The 24817-nt window shown below is 28.8% G+C and overlaps 2 protein-coding genes across 4 annotated transcripts; one reads left to right on the forward strand and one right to left on the reverse strand.

Annotated features, from left to right (window-relative positions):
* The first annotated feature begins 628 nt into the window (after window positions 1-628).
* On the forward strand, window positions 629-8645 carry LOC126836150 (acyl-CoA:lysophosphatidylglycerol acyltransferase 1-like). Its single transcript, XM_050569311.1, has 8 exons — window positions 629-1242; window positions 1382-1471; window positions 5332-5537; window positions 6203-6417; window positions 6485-6621; window positions 6709-6845; window positions 7484-7629; window positions 8122-8645. The coding sequence occupies exons 2-8, from the start codon at window positions 1413-1415 to the stop codon at window positions 8350-8352; spliced, it is 1131 nt and encodes a 376-aa protein (XP_050425268.1). The 5' UTR covers window positions 629-1242; window positions 1382-1412; the 3' UTR covers window positions 8353-8645.
* LOC126836152 (dehydrogenase/reductase SDR family member 11-like) lies at window positions 3148-17421 on the reverse strand. Of its 3 annotated transcripts, XM_050569313.1 has the most exons (6): window positions 17051-17418; window positions 13040-13202; window positions 9797-9926; window positions 9423-9705; window positions 8818-8946; window positions 6841-8731 (listed from the first exon to the last, which is right to left on the reverse strand). In XM_050569313.1, exons 1-5 carry the CDS (start codon window positions 17189-17191, stop codon window positions 8905-8907), a joined length of 759 nt encoding a protein of 252 aa, XP_050425270.1. In that variant the 5' UTR covers window positions 17192-17418; the 3' UTR covers window positions 6841-8731; window positions 8818-8904. The 3 variants fall into 3 exon arrangements, with proteins under 3 accessions (XP_050425269.1, XP_050425270.1, XP_050425271.1); XM_050569312.1 differs by lacking the exons at window positions 6841-8731; window positions 8818-8946 and adding an exon at window positions 3148-3246 and having other exon boundaries at window positions 17051-17421; XM_050569314.1 differs by lacking the exons at window positions 6841-8731; window positions 8818-8946 and adding an exon at window positions 9199-9343 and having other exon boundaries at window positions 17051-17419.
* Between the last annotated feature and the right edge of the window lie 7396 nt (window positions 17422-24817).

The following is a 24817-nucleotide window of genomic DNA, read 5'->3' on the forward strand; positions in this document are numbered from 1 at the left end:
AAAAAATCAAGCTAGTATAAGCTAGGTTACTACCATGGTTGAAATATACAGGTTATTGCACAGCGTCTCGAATTGTTTCCTTCAGAAAATGACAGCGTAACGGGATATCAATTTTACTATATACTATAAGTTTACTATTAATATAAATTATATACTACCGTGTAGTTATACTTGATTTTTATTGGCTGCCCGTTATGTTGACATATTCGTTTTTATCATCGAATAATTTGACGAAGAAGGGGATATGTGCAATAACCATGTATATTTCAATCATGTTTAATGTTTACTACGTCTTACTATAGCAGTATAGCACAGTAACCAGTTAATTAGCCCACTGTCCGAATCTAATTTATGGTCTACGCTTGGTTTAAATATACTAGGTTATTGCATTTAGACCCCTCTCTATCGAAATTTTCGACGATAAAAATTAAATGTCAGAGTAAAGGGAGCCAATCGAATGGCTAATTCATTTACTTTTTAAATGTATGTATATTAAATCGTGGTATTTGTATTCATTCGTTTACATTGATATCCTCTCACGCTGCCATTTTGGGAATTGATATGCGATAACCTGGTAAATTAGCCATGGCGATTTACGATGACGTCTGGCGATGTGAAGAGTAATTATATGTACATTTTAAAAGATGAAAATGTCCCAATTTACGCGATGATTGTGCGTTGGTTTTTCTTGTACCTATTTAAATCAATTTTTTTGTTTTCATCCATGAATGTTCGTTGTCTCCGATTTATTACTGTGGCGGGTGGCCTCTGGCCTATAGTATAGTAGTATCGTAACATAGGATTTGGGAGGAGTGAAGTACGATGTCCTAATGTTATAGGTCAATGATTACCGGCACGTCTCTGTTATGTACCGAGGTACATGTAAAAACCATAGTGTTAAGGTCATTTGTTTTTTCGTCTCGATAATATGTTTTTATTTTCTTTCCCAGTCGTTGATAAAAAAACAGTACTCGGTAGGCTTTAACGTTTATTTTTCCTGTGGTAGTGTGCCTACTAAGTAATAAGTTCATCAATCATCAGCCGTTTGACCACAGTAATTACAAAATTGTGCTCAGTTTGAGTTGTGATCACTGATTGGAGGGCTGTTGCTTGTCGCATTCATTTGACAACCGCTTAAACGTAATTTTCAAACTAGTGAGCCATCATTAGTCGGTGTATATTTGACCGTGTATACAGTCTGTGAAAATGTGAATTTGGCCCTCGGGGGAAAAAAGACACAAGGTAAGCCGCCGAGCACTCTTTAAATGTCATTATTGTGTATAATGATGACTTAAAAAGCAGAAATTAAACACAAGCTGCCCCAAAAGCCTAGAATATGACTAATATCGTATAAATTAAAATTAATATATTCCACTCGCAGATTTCCAATTTATGGTAGAGTGGCTGTAATTATGAAGACTGATTTGAGCATCGAAATGCCTGATGGAAAATTGAAGAAATTTGGTTACAGGTTAGTTAAATTTGTTTACGTATTGAGTAGTAGTAGGTAGTTATGCATATTATGTAAAAGACACCTATTGGCAAAGGGAGGGGCCATTTTAATTTCAACATAATTTATCTTATTAATAAAGTTTTCTCATTACTGATAAGTTTAATCTCAAATGGATATTCGTTTTTTTTTACCAACAATTATTGACATATCTAGTTAATAGTTTGATTTTAGTTATTACTCGTTGGACTCATTTGGTATTCTGATAGTACTTTTAAGTTTTATAGTTTGTAGACTATAGTGCAATTGCAAATTTTTACATTAAAGTAAACCATTAGTATATTAGGTCAAGTAAATAATGTAATGTGATAGTGCATGATTTCAAGGTTTAATTTCGTTTTGACTATCTTTAAATAAATTTATAAAAAATTTGTCTTTTATAAGATACTTTTTATCATTATTTTTTTTTCACGGTTTTTATTTTAAATTAATAGTTTAAGTAAGAAAATTTATTAGGTTTTGCAACATTAAAAATGTGCACATTTATTTATAATTATTCCTAATTAGTTTTTAATTATATTTTTTTTTTACAATTATGGTATAATCCCGTGATCTACTTTTAAAACATTAGGTATACAGAAAAATGAATATATGTATTTGTTAAAGTAATGTAAAATTCAAATAATTGTAAATGCTGATGAACATAGTTTATTATATCATATTAAATACTAAAAACCCATGCAATTATTTTTGCTTCATTGAGAAGTCTTAGCAGTAATCAATGTTGTTATTTTAGTTATTACCAGCTGAACGACATTTAATATTGATATGCCCCATGATATTTTTGAAGTATAAGGATCAATGTGGAAGATTTAACTGTGTTAAATGTGCAATTATCTTCTACTAAACTAATTTTGAGAGAAAAAAGATAAACTTAAAACATAATTGATTAAGAATATGATTTAGTAGTTATAAAATTAATTATTACTTGAAAAATATTATATAATATACTTCAGGTATTTAGGTATTTTTTATATAAAAACATTCTTAAATAGTATTTATATTTGATTAAACATTTCTTAGTTTAGTTTGACTTGACAACCAATGATAGTTTTTAAAATAGTACAGTTAATTTCTTAACTAATATTTCTTTAACCCCCTAGTGTTAACTAACTTTATTTTTACCCTTTTTTTGCTAACCATTAGTCGATTTACCAAAATGTACAAAACTAAATAAAATTAATCTGATTATTTTCTTTTCTTATCATAAAATAAATATAGCAATAAAAATAAATAATAAGTATAACATATTTTATGTTATTTGAAATTATCCCTTAAAAAATTAACTTTTGTAGTATCGACAAACTAAAACAGCATGCATTTTGTATTTACAAATTTGCATGTATTACTAATTATTCATTGATTCGACGATGTGGGTTTTGCGCAATCGAAGGTCGACAACTAACTGATAACAATAGGACTTTTTGTCTTATCATTAAATATACTCAACAATCTACAGGAGATGGATGGAGGGTAGAAGCTCATATGACAAACATGCTAAAAATAATCAGTATTCGACAAATAGACGAATAGTTAGCGCTCTAGGGTTAACTGTTAATTAATTCATACAATAATAATTAGTATTACTAACTAATATAAATATCATATTATAATTTATAATGGTATTACCTATACCATTTTATACATAACAATCAATTAGGCATCTCAGCTATATTAAGTAGGTAGGTATCAATTAGTATTTGATAATCAACTTGACTGGCTTTCAAATGAACTGTCTGAAAATGACATAATACAGTAAAATTGAATAAGTGAGTCATAACTTATAACAACCTTGAGGGTGTTTAATATATATATAAATAAATAAATATTATATTATTAATTTGACTTAATTTTTCCGCTCCTTCAAAAATATTTGTAACTCACTTAAAACTATTATTGTTATATTATGATTATAAACTAGTAAAACAGCAATATTTTTAATCCCCACTTTCATATTTTTCATTACAACTGTTAAATATATTTGTTTTTGTCGCCAATTTCTTATCCTTCCTGACCTCATGGCCTTTCAAGCTCAATACTGTAAAATCAACTATCCAAACTTCAGTTTTTTCCTGTTTTTATTCACACAAACCTTAATTCCTTTAATAGTCTGCTTGCTCAACGTTTTGTAGACCACCAAATATTATTTTGGTAGCCATAAATAACTGAAGAAGTAGTAATTATTTAATCATTTTTTATTGTAACCAGTAAAGATTTTTCGTTAAAAAAATCATGTATAGGATCAATTATGTAGTATTGAAAAATCCTACATTATTGAACTGTATATTTAATAGGTTATCATAGTTCTATAATTCCTTTTTATAATTTATAATATTGTTTTATTCGGTTTCCAATATGTTGCATAATGCATTTATAATACTGTAGTGAACTACAGGACTATTCTACTAGAGTGGTCATTGGGAATCACTTTATTTATGTGGTAACTTTATATATATATATATATATATATATATATATATATATATATATTATTTTTTAAAGTTATTAAAGTTTGAAATTTAGGACAGGAAGTGGAGTATTATTTTTAACTACACTCATCTATTTCTCAACCGCACTCTACCTTCTGTCTTAAATTTTAAACTCTAATAACTTTGAGAGTAATGTGCGCTGATAAAAATAATACTACTCTCCTACTCTACTCCATTTCCTTAACTTTAAACATTAATAGCTTTACTTGTATTTATTCAAAATTGATTATCAAACAGTCAAAATGTTTGTAAAATTATTCTTAAATTAAAAAGTAAATAAAATATGTATGTTAATTTAAATGACAACATACAATTTTTCAACAGTTATAAGGCTCTGAAATTCTCCAAAAAAGTTTTAAATTTGTAATTATTTTCAAAGAAATAAGCATTTTACGTAAAATGAGTGATCAATTATACAAGTATATACAGTACAGTGTGTATATATATATATATATATAATAATTACATACTTGTAATAAAAAATATATATAATTTTTAAAATATCAAAGAGTTATTGGTTAAACAACTAGAATAATATTAAAGATAAAATAAATTACCCAAAAGTTAAGATAACTTATCTCTTGGTATTATTTTATGTATTTTGTATAAATGCATATGATGCTACTATATTTTTGACAAATATTTGAGATAAGTGGATAAATTAATAATTATTGTTTTATTAGGTGTCTAACATTATTATGAACTATTATCATCTATGACACTATAAAAAAAAATCATATATTCAGTTTTACATCCTTTTTTTTAGTTCTCTTCTAATATACTAAATGGCTAACCTCGTATATGTTCGTGTCGTAAATGGTTGATAGTAAAAAAGGGTATGCCACAAAGTTCTTGTTGACTAACCAGCTTCTGCTATAGACCTGACGCCACTAGCAAGAAAAATCGTATAACTAACCAAGAGTTGATACTATTATAAAATTTTGATTAAAATTTGAAAAGTAATATTATATGATTAATAAATCTACTTAATATTCTAAAACTAAAATTCTTAATATTTATTAAGAATAAAATAGAAAAAACTTTGGCAACTCTATTAAGTAAAATAGTAATCACTTAAAATTTAAATCATCTAACCTACATTTTTCTTGTTTAAAAATATTTTTAACATTAATTTTATAAAAATACATAATTTCTCTATGTAAGAATCAAATAGAACTTCAGAAATATAAATTACTATAATACATTCCATACTCTATAATTCTTGTCTATTAATTTAATCATCTGGCATAACTTTAAAATGATAAAATACTTTGCAATTTGGACTGGCTAACACTTTACTTTATTAACTTTGGTTTTTAATTTTATTTACAGAGCTTCAGTGACATGCAAAGTTATCATTCGCATATTATTTGTAATTATAAACAATATTTATTGTATTCCAACATATTGTATTTGGATGATAATTTTATGCCCACTGCGAAAGCTTCATCCAACTTTATATTGGAGACTTGAAGGTTTATTTTTCCATTGGCTATTAGCAATGGTTTCAATGTGGTCATGGTCAGCTGGATATGACAGTAAGCATTCTTATTCTTTATGAAATAAGTATATTATAATTATGCATTATGTTAAATATATTTTTGTATAAGTGTAATAAGTATATTAATGATATAAAATGTGATAAATAATGTTTTTTATATTAAGGGTTCTGGTGCCAAAAATTGCCTTTATAAACTGTTGAAAATTATTGGATTTTGAATATGACAACCTAATTTTTCTTTATTTATATAAAATATAATTTACATGAGTTGTAGCCATTTTGGTGGCGAAAAATAACTTTCTACGGTCAAAGTGACAATATATTTGGAAGTAATCGGACTTTGATCATGTTTTTTTTTTTTATTGAAGGAGAAATACTTTTAACAGTTCTACAGTGCTTCGACTTTTCTTAACATAACCAAAATATGTAGGAAGTCTTCCACTTTCAAATAAAACAAAATTAACAAAATAAAGTAGCAATCCATGCTATGACCCCACCTCATCAAACCCAACCCAAACCAAATCTACAAAAACTAACCAATAAAAAACATGGCTAAAAAATAAAATTACAAAATTCAAATAACTCTGTATGGGTGTTCTGCAAGACATGTTTCTGAACAAAAAAAAAAACTGTAGCCGGGAGACCTAAAAAATTGTATTTTATTTTTTAAATATGTTAAATTCTTCAAAATTTGTTTTTTAGTTGTTGAGGTCGGTGATGATATTCGATTATGTCTCAATGACCGAACGTTAGTATTAGTCAACCACCAATCAACAGCAGATGTCCCAATGTTGATGACAAATTTTAATTCAAAGGCTGGCGTACTTCCAAATATTATGTGGATAATGGATAGGATATTTAAATTTACCAACTTTGGCATTATTTCTATTATACATCAAGACTTCTTTATTTTATCGGTAAAGATTTAAAAAATTGTTGGTGGTTAAGAAGTTTATCTTAATTAATTTTTTATTTCATATTTAGGGTAAAGATCAGAGAGATCGTGCAGTTAAAGAACTACGAGCTCATATTCGGACATCATACATACCCCGTAAACGGAATCTGATAATTCTTTTCCCAGAAGGTGGATTTTTAAGAAAAAGACTAGAATCGAGTCAGAGGTAAGTTTTAAAAAGTAAATGATTTTATACAGTTGTTCAATGATAACTTATGTAAAAGTATTAATTATAATACATTTTTCAATAAAGGTATGCTCAAAAAAATAATTTGCCTCTATTGGAACATGTAACCTTACCAAGGTTAGGAGCATTTTCAACAATAATTGATGAACTATCACCAAAACAACCCAAATATGGAGGAGTAACAAACAACAATACTGATTTCGGTAAGAATATTTATTTATTGTTATGATACTCTTATTAACTCGTTAATTACAACAAAATGATATAATTTAAGTATACATATACTACAATAAATCTAATGAACAGTATTTTAACTTTATATCACTGTCTATCTGTCTTCACTTTTTCAAACTGATGTTATAAAACTAGATTTCCATGTTGTAAGATAAATACCCAACTTTAACGAATAATTAAACATTGTATATATTAAATATGTGTAACAGAATATTGGCATTTATTCCAAAAATTAGCAGGAATTAAGTTGACCACCATATGGTTGCCAGCGACCACACAACTATTAATTATTTTACTGTCGATAAAATGTACAGTGTTATCGCTTGAATAAATATATCTAAAAATACTGTCGTGTACTGATGGCTAAGGGGCTTTTCCTAAGTAATTTCTTAGCTCACCCAACCTTCAAAAATTTCATCTAATAACTTATAATAGAACAAAAACAATTAGTATCATTAACAGGCCAGATGTTATTAAAAGACCAGTCTAGTATTGAGGACGAATAGACCAAGAAAAAATATCTCTTAAACAAATTATAAAAATGTTGTATTATTTTAATTATTATTACTATTATATAATGTTTTTATTATTTAATATAATTGTTAAGATGAAAATACTGACAAGTTGACATGGATATTGGATGTAACAATTGCGTATCCTGAAGGTAAACCATTAGACTTACCAACCATTATAATGGGTCAACGAAGAGCTTGTCGCACTCATATGTACTACAGATTGTTTCCTAGTTCAGTAGTAAGTTAATAACATAATAACATTATACATAATTTATATTAAGTCTAATGAACATTCCTTGTATATTAATTTTATTCAATGGAGATTTTGTAAAATTTTACCTTTGAGAGCTTGACAATAATGGGTTAAATAGTTTTAATGGTTAAGGCGGATCCATACATACACAGCTTTGACACCCCTAATGGTCGCGTTACTTATTACCAAAATGCTGCACAACAAAATATTTGTTTACATATACACATGAACCAGCTTGAAGCAAATTTTAAGCAGTCTTATTAAAAAGGTAATGTAATTAATTAGTTTTTATTTGCAGCCACACGGCTCTGTAAATGCCTTTGCAAAATAATTTTGTGGCATCGTATCATAATTAGGCTGCGTGGCCAAAGCTGTGTATGTGTGGATCACCATTTACAATAGAGTTGCCTATCTATATTGTACTGTTATCTATAGTGTTTAAACAGATTTTGATTTTACCATAATTTTAAAATTTAGGTTCCTAAAGATCAAGAAGAAATGACTAAATGGTTGTTCGATCGTTGGGAAGAAAAAGAGCGTCTCTTAGAAACTTTTTACTCTACAGGTGAATTTCCAGGCAATAAAGGCCGACAGTCATCTGTCATTCAACAGGATTGTGTGCGTTTTCTAATATTGCACTTATTTTTTATTGCATCGTCCTATGCCCATTACAGAATAATCAGCTATTTGATAAGTTTAGTTTGGTAATTTTTGTGATAAAAAAACTATGTCACTGGTGTATGCAGTTTCTGTATATATATATGTATATATAATATATCTATGTATATACTTATGATATAAGACGATGTAACGTTGGTATCTAAACGAAAGGAAAAAATGTGATTGAACATATATATATATATAGGGATTGTAAAAATTATAAAACATTTTTATAAGTAACAATAATTTAAGGAATTAACTTAAAAATATTTAACCAAAACACATACTTATTTAGTAACTGTGATTTTGCTACAAAAACACCTGAGTTGTATAAGTTAAGTAATAATAATTTTAGTAAATAATTTTATGTTAACTGCATTTTCTCTTTTTTAACATTTCTGTGGTTTATGTTTTGTAAATAACATTACTAGAAAATTATTAATAAAAAAAAAATATATATATATATATATTATAAAATGTGTTATAAATGTATAAAATAATGGTTTTTCATACTTGTGTTTTGCAAAAATAAATTTTTATTATGTTTTAAACTTGGGTCATTATTTTATTTTTCATCCACATAGGAATAATTTGTTTTTACTATGCCTCTGAACCTAGTGGTTTAATGATGATATCTTGAACCTAAAAATTTAATCAATATTTTAAATAACAATGTCAATATAAAATTATACATATGATTTTGACTAATACTAAAAATCCTTAATATATAAATATAAAAAAAAAAAAAAGTTATTTTTGTTATATGTTGTAAGTGTAATATATTTTTAGTTTTGATTAAAACATTTTTCGTGAGCTAGTAATATCTTGTTAATTATCAATTGACATTTAATGTTAATTAAGTTGTGACTGTGATAAAATATTTACATTTATTTATAGTGTACAGTTTACAAATCATTCTATGTATAGTTTTAAATATATTATTTACTTATTTGTATTTGGATAATCATTTTAAAAATAAATAATACATTTTAGATTATCTATTGGCACTTTTTTCTGTTAAATTTAATATCTATGTGGTCTGCAATGATAATATATGAAAGTAATAGCTGTGGATTTTCGAAAACTGTTAAGTATTATAATCAAAATGTTTAAATTACCTGTACGTGAGATGGTGTGGCTAATATGAATTCAATAGTCGACGCTATGTCAGAAGGATTAATACTTGGGTATGCGTCATATAGGTGCTTATCAAATTTTTCCCCCAGTGAACTTTTGAATATTGAAGACTTTACTAATCCAGGACTGATACACGTGACTCGTATTGGACTTTTTATGTCCCTTAGTTCTTGTCTTAGACCTTCAGTTAGGGCGCGTACAGCGTGTTTAGTTGCGGAGTAAAAATGAAACGGACCATATGTGGGTACATAATGGGCTAAATTACTGTAAACAATGATGTATAAATTATAGTAATGAAATACTATTATTACCAAATAACTAGCTATAATATCAATTGTTAGTTAATTTATCAAACCTGCTTAAGTGTATTATGTGAGCATTTTCCAAATTGCGACTTATCATTGATTTTACGGCTTCACGTGAACAAATACTTAATGCTATTACATTGACGTCCAACATTTTTTTCCATTCTGATACCGTACCATCTAGAACAACAAACATGCATACTATTAATTTTACCATCAATACGGAGCTGAAAAGGTATTGTTTTTACAATGAATAGTTTTTATTTTTTTGTGCCTGAATGTCTTCTGAACTGCTGAACCATTTCTTCGTGTAGCTATTCAATAGATCAGAAATTGTTATTTTATTATGTATAACCATAAGTTGCTCAAGTTTTTTCTAGAATAAAATATTAAACGGTCATAAAATTATGATAAAGTAAAATTTGCGGCAGCTAAACCTATTGGCTGACTACGTTAAAGTAATTCGTTCCATTTGAATTCCGATCGACTGCGTTTAAAAGGGAAGTTACACCTTCTAGGCCATAGGCCCGACTTACTACGGAGTTCAGTATAGACAATTTTTGCTAAATCATAATTATTTATAGCTTAAACTATATAATGTGTAATTTTTATTTCAGTAAACAAGACCTTTTTTGGTAGATAAAATTTATTTTCCGGCTATTTAGTTCTTCAAGACGTTACTGAAAATAAGTAACAAAAGCAATTGAATTTGACGATGAGTATTGGTCAATAATGGCGACATCAAGATTCAAAAGGCCCCAAGTAAATTTGTGAGTGTCTTATTTAGGTTTTTCACTCATGTTTCATTTGATTTTAATATTCTAGTTGATTTAAGTTCGAGTTCCTAGTTGGAGAAATTGTAATTTTTTTGCAATTTAATTTGCTTATAAATTATTAGAACTATAACGCAGTAGTAGTAGTAGGCTATAGGTATAGCCTATAGGTAGTAAATTGAAACCGCGATAACATTTTATCTAACAAATAGATAGTACCTTTCTATATTTAAGCAATTATTAACTGCTATTCATGTTAGTATAGCTCTTCAAATCTAATCATACATTGGTATTAATAAAAAAAAAATAGTAGGTATCTTAATTGCAATGAATCTTTAAAATTATTAGGACAAGTATACAGGTTCTGTATCTCTAAACAAGTTTTTCCAACCAGAGCGTATATACTGGAGACATTATCCACTTATCAACCAGTTAAAAAAAGACGATTAAATTCGTATAAGAAGTCATTAGGCATTAATGTATTAAATGTGTATAATATAATAAGTATCCTTATATTATCAGATTTTTGTACTAACAGTGGAAACTAGAAGTAAATCATTTACTCAGTTAATGTTTTCAGTGGCGGGTGGCAATCTTTTGTTAGGCCGTAGGCATAGGCGCAATTTCAATTTTTAATTTGGGGGGGCTGGAATTTTGTTTAAAATGTATATATAAGTAAATATATTTTTGTATTTTAAAATTGTATGCATAACCTAATTTTTGGGGGGGGGGGCTAAGCCCACCCTAGCCCCCCCGTATTTGTGCCTATGGCCGTAGGCGGTAACTAAATAATATGTATTATGTGCCTACCTATTACCTAGTAGGCATATCTGCACATAAATTATAATATGATAAGGATGTGTAACAAACGTTTGAGCTGAATATATTAAATTTAGTTGACGTTAAATTTATGACCGTTGTATTAGGTATCTAATGTAAAATATATAAGGTTTTAAAAAAGAGTAAAGTTCATAGACCTATTGGCTATAATTATAGTACCTACACTTATATTATATAATGTTTGTAATTATTTATGGTAAGTGTAGGTTAATCATTTTTTCTAAAATTAATTATTAATCAATGACTTCATTATCCGAACAGGGTATATAATCAGGTATACGTTTTGTTTACTATAAATAGTTTTACTTATTTAAATAGCATAACTACTTATTTTTTGTTTTGTATTTACTCTCAACAACAGAAGATAGTTATACTTTTATGTCTTCTGGTTTATGTTACACCCAATAGGCAATGTACTTATTCGGTTTTGTAACTGGACAACGCGCAATAATTATAAGAACATGATTTCCTTGTTAGTTTAGTAACGCTTATTTAAACTATTAACTAGGTATAATTTCTGTACATTACCGGATTATGAAATTATCGTAATGTATAACATAGGCCATCATTATGTTATGATTTAAATTTGACATAAAAATCAATAAGTAATCATAATAATATTGTATAATGTTTTCACTTCCAAATGTACTGTAATTAGATAAGTGTTGGGAAAGTTCCTTTTTAAAAGGAACCCGTTTAAATTTTAATCTCCATTAATTTTCAAAAATAAGAACTCGTTACTCTTTTTGTTCCACTTTTTTTATTTATAAGTTATTTAGAAAGTTGCAGTTTTAAAACATAACCTTGCATTAATAATCTTAGGTATAAACGATATTGCTTACAAAAGGCCACTTTCATCACTGATGAGTGATGGCTGTTGAAGTATGATGTTTGTTTTTATCAATAACTTAATAGTTGAAACTAAAATATATAAACTGAACAAGTATGTAAAGAATTTAAGATCTTTTAAGTTATCCAGGAATTATCAATTTCCCGTTACCAAAATCCCATTCCCACCTCATTCACGCTTATCATTAACTCCCCCCCCCCAAATTTATGTCACAAAAGCATCACGTAAATTTTTGACAGACACCCAGCCATAAAATTAATTTATGTCAAAAAATGTTTAAGGAACTATACTTTTCGTTCACCTTCCACAAAAAAGCAATTATTTCCTGTTCCTCGTACCTTTATTTTAAAAGGAATCCTGAACCAATTCCAAACTTTATTTCTACAAAAAGAATTTGTTCCAGGAATCTCATTACTGAATTAGACTGATTTTAAGGAAGCCTAAACTAATTCCAAGCTTCGTTTCTACAAAAATAATTCATTCCAGGAATCTCTTTACTGAATTAGATATTATATATTTTAGTTTCAGAATAATCATAACACGATATTTGAATTAATAAGAAATATAAAATAGATAATATGTTAAAACAAATTATTATTGTCAACTTCCATAATACTTTCAATTTTACCTAGATACCACAATTTATAATATTACAATACAATATTCTTTAATCAGTTTTTTAACTAGAATTTGTACTTTTCAAAAATTATCGTGGTTGAAACAAATACAGAATTTGTTTGAAGTCCTTAATTAGTATGATTTTGACTCGATATTTGCTCTCAAGGAGTTGACAATGTTATAACTATTTAGTAATCATTGTGATGACTTACCTATGAGAGTAGCTTGTCCACCGATACCAGCGTTGTTAATTAGCACATCTACGCCTCCGAAATTGTCTTCTACCCATTGAAATGCCCGTATGATCTCTTCTTCGTGACATAAATCCACGTTTAAAGGATGAAGTTTTTTATTTTTGGATTCATCTTTAAACTCCTGTAAATGAAAATTATTATTACTCTATGATATTACGTATTACTATTGTGTATACTGTAGTCTGTAAATAGGTACATATAACAATGTACTAAATAAATCATCATAAAGTTTTAGGAAATAGTTACAGCTGTAATATTACCTTTAAAGTTTATATTTAACTTGTATGTTTTGCCAAATAGTTGGTTTTTTTTCTGGGAAATGTTATTTTTTTCAAATCAACGAAGTTTGCTTATTGTAATTTGTTGAATAGTTAGATAAATAAAAAAAACAATACCGATATGTTGATAATGCTTCAATAGGGAAACTTCCAATTATTTTTAACCCTTACATAAGCACAAAACCAGTTAATATTAATAATTAATTTAAAGCACCGCGAGTGCTGAGTGATATTATTCATTGTTTGTTTACTTCCTTGATTTACCAGTTACCTGTTTTAATAATAATACTCTACATAGTTTGGCGTTTATTTCATTGTATTTAAAATTACATTTTGAACTAATCCATGTAATAACCTTTAAAGGGTAACAATTTTAATTCACGCAAATCAAGACATTATCGAATAATTATATTTTATAGTATACAGTGAAATTTAAAGTATAGTCACATAAACATATAATATACGTAATGCAGTAAAATATAAATTACTGATTAATTAGACGAGTTGAGAACTAACTGTTTATAAGTATTATAAACTTTATAAATTAATATTAATTGTTAATTTAAGTAAAATATTTTAGTATAAAAACATTTCTTTACAGGTACACAGGTTGGTGCACCAAAGTGTATCCCAAATAGCATGTAGCCAAAATATTTACATGAACTACACACAAAATTGAAATTTATGCTTTTAAAAAAATGATCAAGGTCTCTCTTACTATGGAGGCATCTAGTGCGCACTGTAGAAAACGTCGTTTTCTAGAGTCAAACTTAGTTTATATAGTATGTTAAGGTTTAAATTAGGCCTTTTGTATTTTTTTCCATTGTTATTCTTTTAAGGAGATTACTTCATTTTTAGCGATTTATAATTTGTTCATTGAGTTTTTCACGATTATGATTAAAATTACTAATTAAATGTTCGTCACTATTATCAGTTTTAAAAAATATTTTATATGTCTACTGTACATCGCCATTCGTCATAAATGTGTAACAATTTAATATATTTTGTTTGTTATTGGAGTTTGAGCCTATAGCTTTTGCCTCTTTGTCAAAATATTGGAAAATTCTCCATAACAATAAATATTTAATACTCAATACTTAATTTGCTAATAAAAATATGGGAGCAATTCGAATGTGCCCACTCAGGAGTTAGGACAGTATAACGCTATCTGTAAAATGTAATATCTTTATCGATTTATGTATCATAATATTAAGTGTGCAATATGACTTACGCTTATCTTCTTAATAAACGATGAGCAGTATTTGGTTGATACAATGCGATTACAAAGTAAAAATTAGACCATTGTAGTAAAAATTGTACATACGTTTAGAAGTATGAAAACAAGAAAGCGTAATAAATAGCTGGTAGATCAACTGAATACTTGTAAATGATGGTTGATGCTGAATATCTAACAAATTATGCAATTAGGTATTTTTATTTAATTTGCTGTAATGATCACCATATACATATATACATTAAAAACTGTACTTTTATGTTCCTATTGAAACAGGTTAAATTCTGTTTAAAATTTGAATATAGTTTCACTATAATAATTATACAAGTTGCATTCGATAATAATTTAAAGGTCCGGGTTCTTTAGGATAAAATAATGTTACTTAGAAATTGATACAGTGAATACAGAAATCAATGTTTTGTAAATATTTATTATATTTAAAATATCTAAATTGTATCCTTCTCGAATCTGTAAATTATTTGGATAGAGAAATAAAAATGCTTTTAACGACACAAAGAATAAAACTCATATTTTTTTGTATAGTACTTATTTAAATGTATGATGTGTCCGTGCATTGTTTCGAGTAGACGACTGTAATTTTTCTTCAATGTTTATAGCTATAGTCTCTACCTACTAAATTGACTGTAAATATGTATAACAAATATTTAGATGTATTGCATCATTTTTTGGCAAATTTGACAGCTTTACTAAAAATTGGCATACGAAATAGTTCCTTAATGCTTAGGCGATATGTAATAAATAATTGATGTTTTATAATAATTTTGTTAATCATGATAGTTGTGTTATAACATGTTATAATTAACCGTGTCGTTTAATTCATATTGAGCCAAATGTGCATATCCATTCTACTAGATTTAGTATTATAATTATTTTATGCTCAACGGCAATTCGTCAATAAACCCGTTTCACGTAATACTATACTACCGCACTTCTATAACGGCTAGATCTGTGCCAACGATGGTAAAACACAAGTGTAATTATTATGGTTCGACGCATTAAGAATTTTGGTTATTATAACTTTCTAGTTCAAATCGATTACGTCTTTCATACTTACAGAAACGAATAAAAACATTAGTACTTGCTACTTGGGTGTACAGTTAGTCGCATTAACATAGTGACCGATGACGATAATTCTCACACTTCTAAATGCTTCTTCATCTTTATCGTACATCATATTATATTATACAATTTCAAAAAAAAAAAAACACATTAGATTTCCTGTAACTATGTATAACCAGGTCTTATGAATAGATAATTAGATTTTCGTTGTGCAAATTTAGATACGTAAACTTTCTTTTAACTATCTACCTACATTTGAAATACTAAATTCTTGACAGACTTTGTATTGGCTATAATACTCATTTCTTATTGTCTATTTTATTACAGTAACCAGCATGGCACAATTGTAATCTTTATCTACAATGTAGTATGTACCCGTAAGAAGTATCCTGAAAGATTTAATTTCTGTCAAAGATATTTTCAAAGATTCAATTTCTAGATAATGTATTTTAGTTTTTTCTACTTTGAACAATTGATCTTACAGCTTATTATTTTTCGAACCTTTGTATTCGTTTAATATATGGTTTGGAGTATATAATTACGTTTATCATGAAATGATAATTTGTTTAGATTAAATAGGTTAAACCAAAAAATGTTGAAATAATAATTATCATGTATAGTTTTGATGATTTTAAAGTGATTTCGTAATAACATACAACACAAACTATGTATATAGCCAATAAGTTCAATTTGTAACTAACCCGAAAACCTGGTTGACAGGTTTCAGATCAATCATATTGACATCGAAGTTGTATTTACTATCTCAATCACTTTTAAGGTTTACCTCATTTTTATCTATTCATAGTGTACATTTTCCTAATTTCCATAAACGTTCCAACAATTACACAGTTGTATACAATTATGATTGAATAATAATTACTAAAGTTGATTTTTTTTTTTAACTATAGTTGATGAATAACATAGTGTACCAAGTAATGTTCCAAGGCTAAATTAATTTTCCAAAATGATGGTTTATTTTTTTAGGTAACTACTACTACTTTACTATTTTTGGTAAACCAATTAATAGTCAAAATTCCATTGAAATTTGTAATGCAAAGATACATTGAAAGGTAGAAGGTAGGGTTTTCTTAAAAAGTGAACTCAACATAATATTGATTAAATCGAAGGATATTTTTAAAGAATTTAAACTAGGCGTTCCTACAAATACTATGTTCCTTGTTCATACATGAGAATATTAGACGAGCATTTAATAGTACCAATATTTTTGTTAGGTACTATGATATTATGTTGTCAACTGTCATATTATATACCTAGTCGTTAATCGCTAATAAGGGGGGGGTGTTAGTTGTTACAAGCAAATAGGGGCTAGTGTAATAATCTATTGGGATTATTACACTAGGCTAAGACGTTACTCACCAAAAGTCGTTCGCAAATCTTGTCTACGGCCACTACGGTAAATCCCAGTTCCAGGAATCGTTTGGTAATCGCAATGCCAATGCCTCCATTAGCGCCTGTGACCAGCGCTACTTTATCCTTCCATCGTTTCATATCGGCCATTGTTATTTTTTCGATGGGTCAAAAAAAGAGGTTTTGAGTTGAAACAAAAGTACGTGGTACGTGGTATATTTGAAATTTAGTTTGTATCAGCGCGGGCACGTGTAGTCGTCTGGTCGTCACGTGTACGCCGATTGCGGCGGTCAGGTCAGCGCTGGACGTCGCGGCACCAGTTTCGTCTGACCGCGAGTAACAGCTATCAGCTATCTGGACAATCGTAACGCAAGTCTGTAAACCCGTCGGCCGAGCGCGCCGCCACCGCCAGCCGATTACTCAACACCCATTTATAGTCTTACTCAATAAGCGACTATTCAGGCGGCCACCCCACCAGCCGTTATCTCCTAGAATGTTGAAAAAATGTACACTGGACTACCAACGAAATACCAATAAAAAAAAAAAAAACAATACAAATAATATAATATTGATGATTTTTTGAAGAGTGAAATCAATACATCACACGTTATTGGAACGAAAGTATTTCACTCCATCCTATTATTAATTAAAGCGTTACATACTGCCGTTATACCATGTGCGTGGTAAGATTAAAAAAAAAATTTTTTTGCAAAACCAATTTTTTAGAAATTGTTGCGATCGTTAGGTGTAAACTAACTGTTAGTTTAAAGTATAAACGCGTGTATCGTTTTGTTTAAATTACAATGATTTATTAAGACAGAATGTAATACGTTCTAGTATATATTGTATTCAATGGTATAATATGTGTATTGCATACGTTGTGTTCAAAACCAATAGTAGCATTTATAAAGCACTGGATTAAGTCTAATAAGCTCATAGCGTGAACTGTTGTCCATTGTTGTTTTTGTTCTTAAAGTACCAGTTCAATACGTTAATAGTACAACACATCTTTATATGTAATTTTTATATTACGCACAATTGTCAATACATATTTATTGAATGAGACCTAATGATATTCAGTTAATATGCTGATTACTGAAGAACTTTACGAAACAATGGTGCAAAAGCAATCTCTGGCAACCACTGAGCATTGGCGGCGGCGAAATTGTCTCTTGGCCGGGTCTCTGGGCCAAGGTGATTTAGTCGTGCAGGCGCCGCGCCCGGGGCCTTGTCCACTATCGTTGCGTGCTCACTGTGTTTACAAACAACCACCGATACAGTAGAAAAATTGTTATTAGCCGAAGAGATATAATGGCGTAACCGCGGTAATAAATATTATGCTGATTATGTTAATACACTGGACAGGTACGGTGTCTATATAACAGCTGGAACGGGATAGGTTACCCGATATAGGAAGGTAGATTTTTTAAAAATCGCACGTGATATTATATAGTCGTGTAGGAATTCTGTATACTCATTCGCGCATCGACTAACTGCAACCCATGTCCTATACACTTGTACGTGTTCCTGTATTTTTATTAGCATTGCTTTTTTTTTTTTGAAGCGAACGTGTTTAGAAAGTAAAATTCTCCATAGTTCTTAATTTTTTCTTCGAATGTCAAGAAAACCGTACACCGTACGGTAGTTTGGTGAAATCAGCATAAAAGGAAAAATAGAGTAAAATCAATAAAATTAGGTATTCGTATACGCATAGCATCTGTCTATACAAAACACTTTTATTCGTTTTATAATAAGGAAGTAGTAGTAATGAATATAGATACATCGTTCAAACCTATTGTAGGTCCAGGTCACGTTAAAACGTAGGTACTTTCAAAACACACAAGCGCCCGTGCCTATGTGTTTCTGCAGTGTATGGAAATGAAAACCTATAACTCGGTATCGAGTTTATTCTAACATTTAAAAGATACTGAAAGTGTCGAATCTGTATTTTTTTCAAATATGTCAAGTATGGGGGTCATTTCACTAAAATTTCATTTGTGTTCAAATCTTCCAAAATTAATTTAGCAATCTATTCACCAATTTATAAGTACCTTTAATAGGCCTAAAAAGTAAAAGTAAAAAAAAACTTTTTTAAAAACATGCTTTTCTAAAAAATAGTAAAAAGCGAACTAAAAAATAATTTTATTACAAAAACAATTTACCAATCAATTGTAGCACATTTAATTAAAAATGTCAATTACTTTTAAAACAACCGAAATGTAACTACAATTCTAAATAATGTTAAACATCTTTAGTTTTTGACTAAAAAGAAAAGCGTGGGCCCTATTCAACAAAGTCCAAATACATTGAGTTAAGTATTATGAAATGTTTGTGTCACACACAAATATTGAACCAAATTTAAATTATTAAAGAACTTGTAAATATAAAACATTATCTGATAAATTTATTACGGACTTTGTTGAATAGGGCCCACGATTTTCTTTTTAGTAAAATATAAAGATGTTTAACATTATTTAAAACTGTAGTTACTTTTCGATTGTTTTAAAAGTAATTGTCATTTTAAATAAAATGTGCTACAATTGATTGGTAAATTGTTTTTGTAATAAACTTATTTTTTACTTTTTAGTTCGCTTTTTACTATTTTTCAGAAAAACATGTTTTTAAAAAAGTTTTTTTTTTTATTTTTTTATTTTTTTACCTAATTATCATCGAAGTGTTTTTTTTAGAGTTTGATTACACATTCGGTCTTTTATAATTATTATAATGACCTAAATAATTTTTCAGGTCTATACTCTATACTATGCCTATTCTATCACCTTTTGACCTGTTGTGCATGTGTTTTTATTAATACGAACAAAATATTAAAACATTTAAAAACTAGACACAATATCATATTTTAAAATTTTAACTAGACTATTTCTTATAAAACATCACTTTTTTGGACATAATATTATTAAAAAAATTAAGGAAATTGTATAATAAAAACAATTAATACACATCAAAATATCGCCAAGTCATTGTGATATCAAAAAATTATCTAGAAAATACGGTATACGTATTATTATTTTGACAGCACACCACAACAACTCGGCGTGGCGGCCTATCAATGTAGGTAATGGTTTTTTATACAATTTTCTAAATAGTAGTTTCTGTTTTTCATTTTTTAAACAGCCGAATTGTCAAGTATAATTTACCAACCAATTGACTATTATTAGTGTTGGACAAACAAATGATTTGCACTTATGATATGATCTATTTTTTGGAAAAACTGTTTACAGAGAGTATTGCGATATTTCTTTGTAGGTACATAATATTTTAAATAATCCTGGCGATTCATTTAATGTATGACACTCGTTTTATTAGAAAGTAATTACAGTTCTTCAGTTTTTTTTTTTAGAACATTTTATTTGGATGTTGATACAATATTATAAAATTAATTAATATTTACTTTTTTTAGCATTTTCTAATGCTATTAACTTTTGAAACTTATACAATATTAAATTAACTTAATAATTTGCTGAAAATTTGGATAGGTCAATAACCAGTTTTGAATAATTACTCTCAAAGTTATTATAGTTTAAAATTTAAGATGGAAGGTGAAGTGCGATTGAGAAATAGATGCGCGTAGATAAAAATATTACTTCACTTAATAGTAATTAAAAATGTTATTTTTTTTTCATAAGAAAAAAAATGGTAATTATTCAAAACTGATTATCGACAAACTAACAACGAGTTAACATTTTTAGCATATTATTTTTGTTTTAAAGTTAATTAAATAAGACATTTCCATTTAAGTTTCAAAAGCTGATAGTGTACTGGAAAATATTTTTAAAAAAGGTAAATATTTGTTTATCCCAGGGGAAATATTTTATACTTTGGGTATAGCGTACCCGGGGCACCCGAGCTCCTACTGGCGAAAAGTCCCAAACAGATGATTCCAGTAGGTAATGGCGTAGAGAATATGGCGTCCCTATCGCCCTATGCAACAGCATCACAATAGCCACAATGAAGAGCAGCAGCTTCATTATTAGATGATTGTGGCGACAGTCAGCAAGACAAACATCGGTACGATCAATAACGCTTACAAGAAGAATCTCCTTCTGTAACACTGTGACATGGAAAGAAGCAGGACCCTGCTATGTTAATTATTCCCATGAAAACCAACATGCAAGAAGAAATATTTAAAAAATGTTTAAACAATTTTAAAATATATATAAACAAAAAGGGTTTTTAAAAAAACTACTTAATTGTTATTATTTTCCAAGAAAATGGGTCTTATACGTTAAATGGAACACACTGTACACCATTCAGTATATTAAAGCGGATAACTTTATCTGTGTTTTTTTAGCATTTATACATTTGCGATAACTCAATCCACTAAATTTGAATAATTAAGTTAAACTTACTAAAAAATGTAAAGAAAAAAAACGATTAGGTTTTAGTCAGATCTACAACCACAGACATTTACGCGAATACGTCTTGCTGTCCTTTCTAGAAGAATTATTAATATATTTAAAAAATCTGAACGAAATCGAGCCAGTAATTTCGGAGGTTAAGTAGGTTTAAAAGATCCTCCCCTCATCCGCTTCAGGCGATATATGGACATTTTTCCAAAAAAAAAACAAGAATATCTTCTCTGATATCACTTATAAATTATTTTGTATTTTGGTATAATGTAATTTACAGTTATAATTAGATATTATGAGCCAAATTTCTCAAATATTGGACTTGTGTGCCATCTTCATCATGTTCCTTGTATGATTCATTTTGATTTGTGTTTGCGATAATTATCATGTTTTTGCAACACAAATAATTTTACTTTTCTTTAGACCTGTGACCTCCTCCTAGACTGTAGCGCGTAAACCTAGGATATTTTTAAGTTAGCGGAACAAAGCGACGGCGTTTTACGAGCGTAGTGAGCGAGTGCCAAAACACTCGGTGACTTGCCGTAGGATAGTAGATTGAAGCTTTAAACTACTTAACTTTAAGCCGGTTACCTCCTCCTTGACTGTGGTCTGAATGATAGGTTCGGACTGTTTATTAATTTACGTTGACATGGTAACGACAGAAATGATTTTTCGTTTCAATTTTCGCACAATTTCAGAATAATGATCATTCGGAAACCTCTCGGATCATTCTGTCGCCTTCCTTGACGTCTTTCTTATCATGTTGGCACTTCGAGCAGAGCCTGTAAAACATAGAATATGCTCTTCCTTGCGCATAACCTATATGATAGCAGATAGCTTACTTCATCGACAAACTCAAGGTCAAGTTGTGACGTCATCAAATGGGCCGTAACGGAATTTCGTGTCGGTTATCGGATAGTTGGTCATTGCAAAAGTATAATTATACTAAAAAACTAATTTTACCCAATCTAAACCTAACCTAACCTAAACCTAACCTAACTTAACCTTTGAACTTCGTGTCGGTTATCGGATAGTTGGTCATTGCAAAAACATATTCTTTGATATTAATAAAAATGATTACATAAATATCTACATTCCTTATTAATAAGTTTAGGAATATACTGTCATAAATAAATGTATTTCGAGGAGTTGAATAGGCAACATATTTTACATACTTTACCTCAATAATCAGGCGAATTTTTAGTAAAAAAAACATACTCGTTAGATTTGACATTTTGTTAATGAGAAAGAACCAAACCTCATAACCCAACTATAAACACATTTATTGTTTGTATAATGTACAATCACAATTAGTGATTTCAGTGGATAAATATAATTTTTATTGTCAGCTATACATTTGTATTGAAACGTTTTTTGAAAGCAAAATCACTTTTGGCTGTAATACCTCATGCAGACATGTAATTACTGCAAACCGTACTAGCATTTTAATTATAGCAATATTAGTATTATACTTTTAAAATGTTTTATGTAAAATATACTAAACGTCACTTGTGAGTCATATTATACAACCGTTAAAATAAAGGTAGCCAAGTACCAAGTACCAAAAAATAAAATAATGAAATATTAAAAAAAAACTTAACTAAAACTATGTCTTCAGTCTGTCATGAACACCGAAATCAGATACGCTAAAGTGTATTATATTTGGTGATTAAGGTTTTATTTAAATATTTTATTATTTTATGTCTCATTATTATAATTGAAACCACAAGTGTAGCTTAAGTTTTTCTAGATAAAGATAGCTGTTACGATACACAGTTATGCTTGTCGTTAGATTTTAAAGAAATTACCTTTAAATAAAACATGTCTGTACCGTTGTTTATTTATAATAAATAAATGATTTATGAATTATCAGTTGTATTATTTATTTATGATTGTAAATGGTAAATATTAGGTGAAATAATAATCGTTTAACACATCCGAGTATGGATAACACACGGCTCTATAGGTTTTTTATTTAAAATGTATTATAGTCGTTTAGATGAGTTGCAAATTAAGTATGGACCATGACACACGGTATGTAGTATCATAACACTTCCGCTATCGTACTAGCGACATGAGAAATATTATTGTTGTATTCATTGAATGGCGGACAGACGTGATGATTCTATAGTTGATTTTAACATTTGATATCCTCTTTGTACTTAAATTTATCTAAGTCATGATTGATGTTAGCATACACGAGATGACGATGTAAATACTTTCAATTACTCCAGTAGGTTCGCTAAAATCGACAGTATTATTGTAATTTTATTCATCGAATGATTACTTAATACTAACTGTATGTCAGTATATTGTAAAACTATCTACATCATTACAAATAAGTATATATAATATGTGTTCATGTTCCACATATTATATATTATTAACATTCTGTTAATAAATTATTATGATATTGATACAAAAAAGTTTGTTTGAAGTTTGAACACCAATTTGTTTTAAAAAAAACATGATGTTTGCAAATGATATAGTTTACATAAGACAAGATAATTCCAATGAGACTGAAAGGTAAGTTTTACAAGAGTGTGGTGAGGCCAACCGTGGTGTACAGTTCGAAATGTTGGGTGGTAGACTAGAAAATAGTACAAAGAATTAATGTAGCAGAGATAGGAAAGATAAAGACTCTTTAGTTGCTAATATTTGTACAAATTTTGTAGCAGGCTATTAAATAATATGTACGTATATCTATTACTATACAAAACTCCATTATACATTATTGTGAATTTTAGTGCTAAATTATACCTCAAGTAGTACTATTACGTGAATGAAAAATAAGTAGCTGAAAAGTTAGACATTTGAGATAAATGCATTGAGACACCATGTTATAAGGAAAAATAAATGTGTGCATTTAAGAGGCAGTTAAGTAGTTCCGCTAATAGCAGTCTACATGAGAAAGCTCAAGATGAAAGAAGACTGAAGAGTGGAATTTGGGAATGGAAACGAGTGAACAAGAATAGTGTGCACGGATTTAGAAGCAAAGATAGACTGAAGTAGAGAGGTGTATGTTATAAACGTTACCGACTACCAGGAGTGCAATTAGGAGGCTAGAGGGGTAAGTACTCGTACCTTAGTTCGGCGGAGTACGATTGCGCGCGTTGTACCTTTTTGTGTATACGATTGCGCGCGGTACCGAAATAACAAAGAACACGGTTTTGACCCTTCAAAGGCGTACGATTGCGCGTGAAATTGAATGCGACGTTGCTGCTAATGGTTACATAGATAAATAATTAAAAAAATATGCATTCAAAAAATATCATTAAAAAAGTTAAGTTTAATTTAAATTTGACTTAACCTGTGACCTCCTCCTAGACTGTAGCCTGCAAACCTAGGATATTTTTAGTTAGCGGAGCGAAGCGACGGCGCCGAGCGAGCGAAGCGAGCAAGTGCTAAA

The sequence above is a fragment of the Adelges cooleyi genome, unplaced genomic scaffold (genome assembly GCF_023614345.1).
Source record: "Adelges cooleyi isolate 19-005CV unplaced genomic scaffold, UGA_ACOO_1.1 ACOO_flye_CR_arks_rails_tigmint_CR_PRNA_23, whole genome shotgun sequence".
Classification (NCBI taxonomy): Eukaryota; Metazoa; Arthropoda; class Insecta; order Hemiptera; family Adelgidae; genus Adelges; species Adelges cooleyi.